The sequence below is a fragment of the Miscanthus floridulus genome, chromosome 1 (assembly GCF_019320115.1).
Source record: "Miscanthus floridulus cultivar M001 chromosome 1, ASM1932011v1, whole genome shotgun sequence".
In the NCBI taxonomy this organism is placed as follows: domain Eukaryota; kingdom Viridiplantae; phylum Streptophyta; class Magnoliopsida; order Poales; family Poaceae; genus Miscanthus; species Miscanthus floridulus.
Window position 1 is genome coordinate 61,815,719 of NC_089580.1, and position 10,529 is coordinate 61,826,247.

Genomic DNA, 10,529 nt, shown 5'->3' on the forward strand with positions numbered 1-10,529 from the left:
GGTCAATGCTGGTCTGAAAACTATATTTTACTGCACTGCGTGATATTTGGCATGTGTGTGATTGTGATTTCTGACTGGCTACATTCTTTGTGATTGCATAACTGAATTCACTTGTCACTGAAAAGAGAAACACAATTTTGACATTTGCCACGTTATGTTACTGCTTTCTTTGACCGAAGATGATTTGTGGTTGTTTTGAATTAGATGTGAGGAGGTCCCATATTCCCATCCCATGTCTAATTCTCTGACTAAATTCACCAAAGGAAATGTATGTTTGCATATGAATCTCGAATTCCTCAACGAATTCAATTCACAAGCCTCGTCGAGTAGTTTTCCTCAATCCTTTTGGAACGTCTGAGTCTGAAGAAGTGCAGTCACTGAACAATTGAACTTACTGAAGAACTGCAGTTATTACTGAATTTACTGAACAATTGAATTTACTGAAGCCTCCAGTCCTGTGAACTTGTTGCTGATTTCAACTGTGTGCAGATACCCTTTGGTTTGGAAGGAGCGTTTGCTTCCTCCGCTTTGACATGATAAAAATCATCGTGCGTCCCCTCCTAGCATTAGCAATTAGCATAGCACCCGATGTTTCACTCCAACTACCAACCAGGAGCGACCTGCAGCTTTCTGAAAAGAGCGGCAGCGCGCGGGAGACAGTCAAACAGCCCAAATGAGTTCCGCCAATACGTTTGGCTCAATGGCCCACTCAACCGAGCGCAACCAAGAGTGAAATCGATAGCCAGGCTCCTCGTTCAGGAGTGCATCGTGTGCAAGAACAGATCTCAAGACATTGCTGAGGATGTTGTCTACTGATCTTCCTTTCGAGAAACATGTTGCCTTGCCTGTGACCTCTGCCACGACGCCAATGAAACCCCAGACCCAACGTCCCTACCTGCAGGTTTACGCTGGCGCGCGCCCAAAGTCAAGTAGCCAGACGTCCCAGACCCTACCTGCAGGCTTGCGCTAGCGCAGGCTCAACGCACGTTCAACGTCAATCAAAAAGCCAGACGTATTCGAGCAACCCCGAAACGCAACGCCAATGCATGAAGATTGAATCTGACTCCTGTGCTGCTGGCAACTTTGGAACTTGGAAGCACGCAGTGTTCCAAATTTCCAATCCAAGGCCTAGAGTCGTCTATCCATCATCTCCTCTCTCTGGGCATTTCAAGCCGTGAAGCAAACCTTTTGGCGTGCTCGTGTCTAATGATTGGTGCGTAATTTCTGGCTTTTAATGCCTGTGGTCGCGGCGTCGTCAATTGGAAATCAAGAACGCTGGTCAGCATTCTTTGGAATCTCAACGAACAGGACGCCTGTGTTAAGTACTGCTGGCTGGTTTGTATGAGAAAAAAATACTGTTCCGGCTGAAAATTTATGATCTTTTACGACAAACCACAGCCAAACAAACAGGCTATTGCATTGCCGGCAAGGAAGAGAGGAACAGGACGCTTGTTTTGGTTGCATTGGGGATGAGGAAGAGATGAATCACTGTCTTTCTAGACGAAAATCGCTTCATAACGAAATGGTGTATTTTTCTTCTTATAATAAAATAAAAACTAAAAAAACGATACAATGACTTTTGGCGAGGATCACCACCAAAATCTTGGTACCGGCGCCATCGGTTCTGCATTTCCATGCACATCCCAATTGTGCTTCTACTTTCGTTAAAACTCCCCTTTAAGAAAATTATGTTGCAGCGAAACTGAAACTCCATACAGGTTTGGTTCTGTTGTAACTTGTAAAGTAAGCCCATCGACGAAACACCTCATGTGCTGATCTAGTTTGCCATAGGCAAACATAAAGATAGCGTGTTGGGTTCGTAGGGATAAGCTGTGCGCTTTTGCGTTTTTGCAAAAAGAGAAAAAAGTAATGCATATTAGAGCTAATAATGTACTTAATGGGTTAGTGCCACTACAGCTCAACTTCCGACGGTACAGTTTGATTGAGCCTTGGTCAGCTCACAGAATCCACATGGAAAACAACAAAAAGAAAGAAACTAAAGCAGGTTACAGTATCATGAGGAATGCACAAATCTGAATATACCCTAAGCCATTCGAATCAGGACGAAACAAACTGGAAACACATGCTCTGGTCAATACCTGTTCAATGATCATAAAAATAGGAACCAGTAAATCAACAGGTTACGATTGAGAATAAGATGGAAACTGTAAAGACTAGTGTTTACCTTAATGGACCATCCCATCCAGCCCCAAGAATTGAGTGAGCATCAGTCATCGTCCTCATCCTCCTGGTTATAACCGTGGTTGATCTTTTGAGACCGATACATGTCAGCGATCTGCAAAATTTGGACACAATCCGAATTGAGACATGCAAAACATCATCAAACCATCAAAAAAAGCAGAGGCAGTGAACTTACTTGGTCAGACGTGGTGGCTTGTTCTGGGCTTTTATCGTCACGTAATCTCAACAGACGAGGGAATCTTAGGGAGATACCCTGGTTCAATTTCAGCATTAGCCTTCCCATCATATATCAAAAGTATACAATCGAGATGGGGAGGAATGGCGATGGGAAATAAAACTACCAACCTTATTTGGATCGACTATACCATTAGCAGCACGATGTACAGGGCTTATGCTCAGATCTGCAGCTTTGACCTCCCACACCTAAGAAAAGCGAGAAAATTAAGTTAATTAAACTACAACAGGCTTAATCCCTGTGCCCTTCACCATCTACTGTGTTACAACAAGCAATCTTCACATAACAGCAACCAAACAGTTTTAATGACTGGTTATAAATAAGAAGAATCATATGGATTTAGATCTGCAAGCATACACAAAGTTTTCAAAGACACCAAAGTATATTATTGTGAAATGATAGTATGTTATCGAGGTTTAGTATGCACATTACCTCTGATGGCTCAAACCACACATCAGGGTCCATTGTGTCAGCAAATCTATAGTATGCCTGTACAAACAAGAGCATTAATGTGAAGGACGTCAAAAATAATAACCAATTGTCAATAAGAACCAGTCATTGAACAACAGGCTTAAGGAAGTATCACCTTTGGTTTTTCTATCACTTTACTTCGAAGGCTCGAAGAACGTTCTTCAAGCTGTTGCTCAGAAAATCCAGTACCTACATGCACCAGGATTAAAGCATGAAGGACTCATCTAAGAAGCTTGGGCTTTTTCAAAAGAAGAAGCAACTACCTATGTTGCATATTGTTTGATATTCTTCATTCTGCTCATCATAGCATGCCAGGAGGAATGATCCAAAGACACCTAGTAAGCAAAACGAGGGCAGAAGAAACATGCATTAGCATGAAAGAAACAAACTAAAGCAATCGAGCTCTGTAAAATTACTTGATGAACAGGTAGTTATATCAAGGAGGGAAAGAAACACTTAAATTTAGTTCATTTTTATCAGTATAAGCATGATGGAAAAAAATCATCCACCTGTTCGTTTTCCTCTACCATAGAAGGCAGCAATAGGTACTAAGTCCAAAGAGTCTCCAATGCTGCCAAAAAGAAACAAGGATACGTAACTTTGAAAACACAAGTAATGATGCTTTATTTATAACTACTAAAATACAGCTCACATGGACCCGGATGTAACAGAAAGTCAAGACAGCTCAATATAAATGATGTTTGGAGGTTTTGAATCTTTGACCATAGCATAAGAGATAAATAGAATATGCATATCCAGCCACTATGATTTTCTAGATTTGCATGTTCTGCAAGAGAGTTAAATCAGTATGGCTTGCAATGTACTACCTATCCATGTAATCCTTCTTCAGTTTCAACCAATTGTTTGATCGCTTCGCTGGCTCATATGTAGCGTCTTTATCCAATGTCTTGATAATCAACCCCTCACAACTTCAGTAGATGAAAACTTAGTGGACAGAAAAAGATCTTGGTAAAAAATAGGAGAAAAAAATCACCATTCCACAATCCTTCACTCAGAATTCATATATCAATTAATTTTGATAATAAAACGACAACATGAAAGTTTAAAATAATACATATGTTTCCTAACATTGCTATACTGGCAGTTTCATGTGAAACTCCTCTGAACAGAAAAATTGCTTCAAGGAGTGATGATGTACACATGCTACAGCTAACATAGTTTAATTAGCATATTCTTTTCACAATCTCAAGGTGAATACAGATCTATAAGTTTTCCTCTCAGAACAATAGATTTAGAATGGTCTATGCAATAGTCAAGGAAAAGTCCTATAGCATTTGCTGTAAATAAGTTGGATGGTAAGAAAATCTTTGTTGTTGGATATGCCTAGAATCAGCCAGAGGGTCTACGTTAGACATGATAAAATTGGAGAAGACTTCAAATTGTTGCCTCTGAATCGTTCAGGAAGCAAATGTGCAATCATCTACAATGTCATGTTTCATCAATCACAACGTATAAATGTTTGAAGCATGACCTTTAGGATTACTTCATTTCCAAGGGACTGATTTTAAAGGCATGGATTTTTTCTTCTTTAGAACTATTATTCTTTAAAATCTATTGTAATGCATCTACTTTCATCCAAAACTGAACTGATCCTATATCATAACTCCAATACTTCAAATCAAATGCTGCAATCCAGTGATTTATCTTGTGCCTAAACCAATTTTTATTGAGCACAAATGAAACCTTGAAACTATTGAACTAGTAGAAGGCATTAAAAAAAGCTGGCCAATGTATGCTTTAGAAATTTCAGGTACCTGGAGTTGACAGCTGTGTCAAGAAATTTCTGTATCTCCTCCAGGTCATTTGATGTAATTGCAGTAGCCAATTGAAAAACACCTGGCACTTCTTCGAAGGAGTTGTAAAGATGCTGCCATGTATTCAATGCAAAGGAATAATTACACCTCTAGAGAAAGAATAATGCATTATGTATTTTGTACGATTGAACACCACGATTGTGTTTGACAGCCTCAGACTAGAGTACTCCTTAGTAGTTTTTTGAAGCTACATGTGTTCCACACACATTCAGGAAAGAATAGTAAAAATAGCTAATAGCTGTGCTAAGCTGGCTACAAAATTATAACTGAATCATAATCTGTTGAAAAATTGACCACAACCATGTGATGGCACAGATAATGTTTTCAGTAGCAGAATGAAATGATATTGTACATTAAGAATCTACAGTGCAGAAGTACAGTACCTCTCGACGAATTTTGAGTTGTTCCTGGAGAAGAGGTTTCCCGTTTATGTAAAGAATATCAAAGCCAAAAGTACAGACTGAAACTTTGATGTCATTTATGGTAACACCCTTGCGAGCCCTTGTGCTCAGTATCTGCAGAGATGGAGAACGATCACTGGTCCTTAGTTCCTTACAAGTCACAACTAGCAACAGAAAATACACAAATGTAAACAGGACAAGGTCGCAAAATTAAAATGAATAGTTTAGAACATCAAATAACTCTAGTGTACAGCATCTTTTGCATGCTCAGATATTTATAGGATGGCCACTTTGAAAGTAACCTAACTGGAAATTAAGATATGATTAAAATACAAACCTGAAAAGGCAAAATTTTCTGTTTTACACGATCATAGGCAACAATTTCACAGTCCAAGACAAATGATTTGACTGTAGGCTTCCGAAATCTGCATTGGCATGCTAAACGTAAGATCATCGGGAATTAAAAGTGCAGGAGAGAACACAAATTTGGGTAGATAATTATTGAGCCAGTAACCAAATTAGCTTGACAAAGCTGGTATATGTGGGCACACATGACAAAAACAGAACGAGATGGCTTCAGCTTTAATGAATACATCCAAAAACAACTCATATCACTAAGATATAAAGAATTCATGACTGGCAGTGCCAGGGGGAAAGTGTCATAGGCATAGAATTCTACATCAAAAGCAGACAAGAACAAAGGTGGAGAAAGCAAATCTGAGGTGTCTTACATTTGAAAGGTGGGAAAAGGAATCAAAATCAGACCTCAAAAAGTTAACATTGTACCATGTGTGAACTTAGAAAACCATTACACCATATGCAAACTGACAGAACAGTTTAAAAACCATTAAATCATATGCAAACTGACAGAAAATTTAGACCATGATACTTGGATCTGCATGGCACAAATCTTAAGCACAGGATACTCAAGGCTATAACTAGTATTAACTACTTCCAGTGCTTCTTCAGTTGGAGATTCAGAAATGTATTGGTAGGCAAAATTATAAAATGAAGTATACCTAGAAACTGCATCAACAACATCTGGATACTTTCCAGTGTTTCTTTCAGCATTCCGACTATAAATCTCTACTGAACCATCCTCCATGCAATGTATCTAAATTCCAAATTATGAAGTGTTAGCTTAGATGAACATGGGTCAAAGTATCATATTAGAAGCACTAAACACCATGAGGATCGATGATACCTGAGCCCTTTCACCATCATACTTGTACTCACAAGTGTATTCAAGACCCTGAAACTTGTCAATGATCTCTGAGACAGATTTTGTTGCTTTTGCTAACATAGGGCCAACAGGGACACCTATGGAAAATGTGCATGTCTCTGGAAGCTTCCAAACTCCTACTTCAAGTATCGCTGGGACAATTTTATCATATATTGGAAGAACTGAATATGCTTGTTTAATTATTTTTGCAGCCTTCATGAGTAAATACAATAAAATCAGTAACTGACCAATTGCAGCGGCAATGTTAGGAATAAAAGGTGTTGACCATGCATATCAAATCAATCTTCCACATATAAGCAAGAGAAACTCAGATAAGAATGAGATATAGGTATACTAATATGCACAGTATTAACTATTTGATTGAGGCCGCTATATATGAGGATAAAACCCGTGGGTCACAATAACTTTCTTCATGACCATTTCCATGGAACATTGTGGCAACAGTACATTACTATTATTACATTGTTTATTCTCAAGTTTGCAAAGCATGATTTCTAACAGCACAAAAAGTCATCAATAAATTAGAATTAAGGATATTGAAGAAACACATACAGAATAGAACCCTGTGAGTCATGTATTGCATAGTTGCATGCTACCATGGCTGAAGAGCTGATTAAAGATACTAACAAAAATCTAATGTGCAGGCAATAAAAGAATTTCAATCTGATCCTGTCAAAACAAATATAGGAGTGTAAATAAAAGCACAAAACAGAGAGTAACCTCTTCAAAAGGTGACTGAACTTTTGGTGGCGAAGAATTTTTGTCAGAATATACGGCAGCTTGCCCAAGAGCCATTTGGACAGTTTTCTCTGCCAGCCCAATCCTCATCTTTGACTGTGACAAGTAACAATTAAGGCAAGCAATGAATAGACAGGACACGAAGGAAGTGCACTAAGTGAACATTCAATGATTTACCTGAAGAAGGCGCGTGATGTACTGGGGTTCACAGTCAGTTGCAGCAACAAGAAGTCCCTTCATATGGTTTCTTTTTTTATCTTGACTGTCTTTGCCTGATTCCTGGATAAAAGAATATATACTTGTTAAACGATTTCTTATGTGAAACTGTAAAATAGTGCATCATGGAAGTTATCCACTCTGGGACTCAAATCCCAGCCTCACTACATATTGTGATTTTACTTCTAATAGTGCATATTTCAATATCACTCATTGTCCCAAATCCCAATGAAAGCAGTTCAATTCCATGTTGAGATATCAAGTCAGAATAAACGTTGCTGGGGAAATATTCAGCATCAGAAATGCGAGAAACGATATAGAACCTTTGCAATTGTCCGAAAAGTGCTAAGCACCCGAGCTATTGTCAGTGGTTTCGGCTTAAACATCATCTTCTGTGATGACCTGCTTGCTTTTGCCACGAGCCCCAAATCACCCAATTCCTACAATCGCCAAAAGAAACAGCAAATCAATTATGCCTCCAATTCCATAGCAGTTGAACTGATGAACAAACAAGTAACCAACTTAACAACCTTAAGGTCCTTCTTAACATGCTCCTCTTTGCGTCCATATGCCTCTGCAAGGGCACGGATGACTGATGCATCCCCAATCCCAAGCTCAATCCCCTCATGAGGTGGCGCAATCCGGTTGGCTGAGAGGTACACAGTTGCAAGGAGATCATCCGGTGTTGTTGCCATCACTGTGCGAAACACATTTGATAGGATTTCTGTAATAACGATGCGGCCACTCTCGTTGGAGATGAGATCAAGTGCCCGAGCCAGGAACAGGAATGGCACGGGCTCACCAGGCTTCCAATAGGCAGCAGCCATCGGGTCAAACTCACTGCCTTTCTTCTTTAGCTCTAGGGTGGTATTCTTCTCCTCTGTCTTTGGGGAATCTGTGGTTTTGGCCTTCTTGGGTGAAGCGGCCCGCTTCTTCTCACCGGTGTGCGAGACAACACCTTCACCAGAAGGCTGGGTGTCGGATTTAGCGGCTAGGGTTTTGGACCTCTTTGGCGACGGGGAATTCTCCTTCGCCGCATCCAATTGAGCGGCCGCGGCTGGACCCTTGGACTTAGCCGGCGATGTAGGCCCATCAGCCAGCAATTTGGGAGACTTCGCTGGGGACGACGCCCGCTTGGACCTCACCGGCGAAGGCGGCTTCTCCGCCACCGCCGCAGCCTCCGGTTCGACTTCCGCGCCGTCAGGTTTCGCCCGGGGCTTCTTCGGCGACGGCGCTGCCTTCTTCGCCTTGCTGGCAGCGGCCCGTGCGTTCCCCATCAGCACGTCCGCCACCGTGCGCTTCCCCGAGGATCCGCCACCGGAGGCCGACATTCCGGCCGCCGCCGCCGCCCGCTTGGCCCTCGCGGTTGGCGGCTTCTTCTCCCCGGATTTGCCTGGAGCGGCTGCCGCGGTCGCACGGCGGCGGGGAGAGGCGGAGGTGGAGGCGGAGAGGCGGGAGCGGATGGAGAAGGGGAGGATAGTAGAAGGCGGGGCGAGTGCTAGGGTTTTAGGCGACGGGAGCGGACGGGAGCGGAGGAGGAGCGAGGAGGTGGCCGTGGTGGTGCTGGTGGCTCTGAGGAGGAACATGAGAACAGGGGAGGGTTTTAGCCGGGCGGGCTGGGTTGGAGGCGGGCGGGCGGGCGGGACCCGCCGGAGGAAGGGCTCGCGCGGGAGGCGAATTGGTCGGCGGCTCGGAGAGCTTTGCTTGCGGATGCACGTGGTGCTCGAAGGAGGAGGGAATAAAATTATTATATAGAACCGAGGTCGTATTTATTTTGGAAAAGTTAGCCGATGTCATTGCTAAAACAGATTTGATCAACTCTCAAAGAAAAACAGATTTGCTCACGCTTGGCTTATCCATAATTTAAAAAATCAAAGTGGAATCGATTATAGTATTAGTCATCAGATACTTCCTCCAATCTAAATACCAATCAAATTTTTCTAACTTTGACTACCCATAGCTAAAATTATATGTGCATTCACAAAACAAGATTGACGTTACTATATTTATTATTTATTATAATATAATATTTTCATAATATATATTTATCGGTAACAACGTCTCTAACCTTATCCTGCTGCCTCCGTTATCTAGACGGAAGGATAAGGTTCTCTCCACCGCACGTGACTGAGGCCGAGGGGCCGCACCCCGCCGTGGCAGTGACGATATGTCGTTCCCCATCCCGACGATGGCTGCGGCGCCCTGCCCCATTTCGACGACAGCCGTGGTGGCCTTCCTCTCCCAACGGCAGCGCTCCCTCTCCTTCCCCTCCGGCGGCGCTTCCTTCTCGCCTATGGATTCTGCCGCGATTCCCTTTCTTCCTCATCAATGGTGGCGATGGCAACAAGCCACCTCCCCTCTCCCACCGATGGTGGCGGCGGCGAGCACCCCCCCCCCCCCCCCCCGCACTGATCCAGATCCAGTTCTCATGGCGCCTCAAGGGGCTTGTGGCGGGCCGTAGAGCACGACTGTGATGCGCTCGACGACGTCGCGTCCCCTGGCCGGTCGCTCCACGCCACTGACGAGCTCTACACCGATGAACTTCAGAATGCCGACGAGCCTCCATTTCTCCTAAGCTGCAAAGAGACGTTGCGCTAAAAGCGCATATTGCAAATGTATATTTCAAATTTTTTAGATGTTTCAGAGGTATGTTGCAATTGTTTCATGAGAATGTTGCAAAAGCAGATCGAGATGTTGCATATGTTGCAATAGTTGTACATGTATGTTGCAAACTTTCGTGGTTGCAAGTGTGTTTATCTTAATATTGCATACGTTTCACACATATGCTGCAAGTGTTTTATCTGAATATTGCGTATGTTTTGCATTGTTTTTTCAAGTGTTTTCTAGGTGATTTTGCAAGTGTTTTAGAAGCATGTTTCAAGTGTTTCATCTGTCTTTAGACGTATATTGCAAATATTGCATCTTGATGTTTTCAAAAGTGGATCGGGTGTTGCATATTGGGACGCACATGTGAAGCGGAAGGGGGCACAAGTGGCCCCCGCACGTAGTCTGGCGACGCGGGCGACGTCCAGGCAGCGTGGGAGATGTTCGGGGGCACGCTGGCAGAGATGTGCTGGTGCGAACGAGTGCGACGCACGGGAGACGGAGTGTAGCGCGGGCATTCGCTCGGACGTCCGGGCGCTAGCACTTCCATATATTTATTTATACAAAAATATATTTTCTTAGTA

General features: G+C 42.7%; 1 protein-coding gene across 1 annotated transcript; it reads right to left on the reverse strand.

The window, feature by feature from the left end:
• Positions 1–1,604: 1,604 nt before the first annotated feature.
• LOC136485068 (DNA ligase 1-like) lies at positions 1,605–8,961 on the reverse strand. Its single transcript, XM_066482019.1, has 18 exons — positions 7,872–8,961; positions 7,665–7,781; positions 7,303–7,404; positions 7,108–7,221; positions 6,349–6,579; positions 6,164–6,258; positions 5,482–5,569; positions 5,127–5,258; positions 4,684–4,796; positions 3,736–3,837; positions 3,418–3,479; positions 3,172–3,243; positions 3,024–3,097; positions 2,870–2,926; positions 2,548–2,625; positions 2,378–2,455; positions 2,186–2,296; positions 1,605–2,099 (listed from the first exon to the last, which is right to left on the reverse strand). The coding sequence occupies exons 1-17, from the start codon at positions 8,925–8,927 to the stop codon at positions 2,228–2,230; spliced, it is 2,640 nt and encodes an 879-aa protein (XP_066338116.1). The 5' UTR covers positions 8,928–8,961; the 3' UTR covers positions 1,605–2,099; positions 2,186–2,227.
• Positions 8,962–10,529: the final 1,568 nt, after the last annotated feature.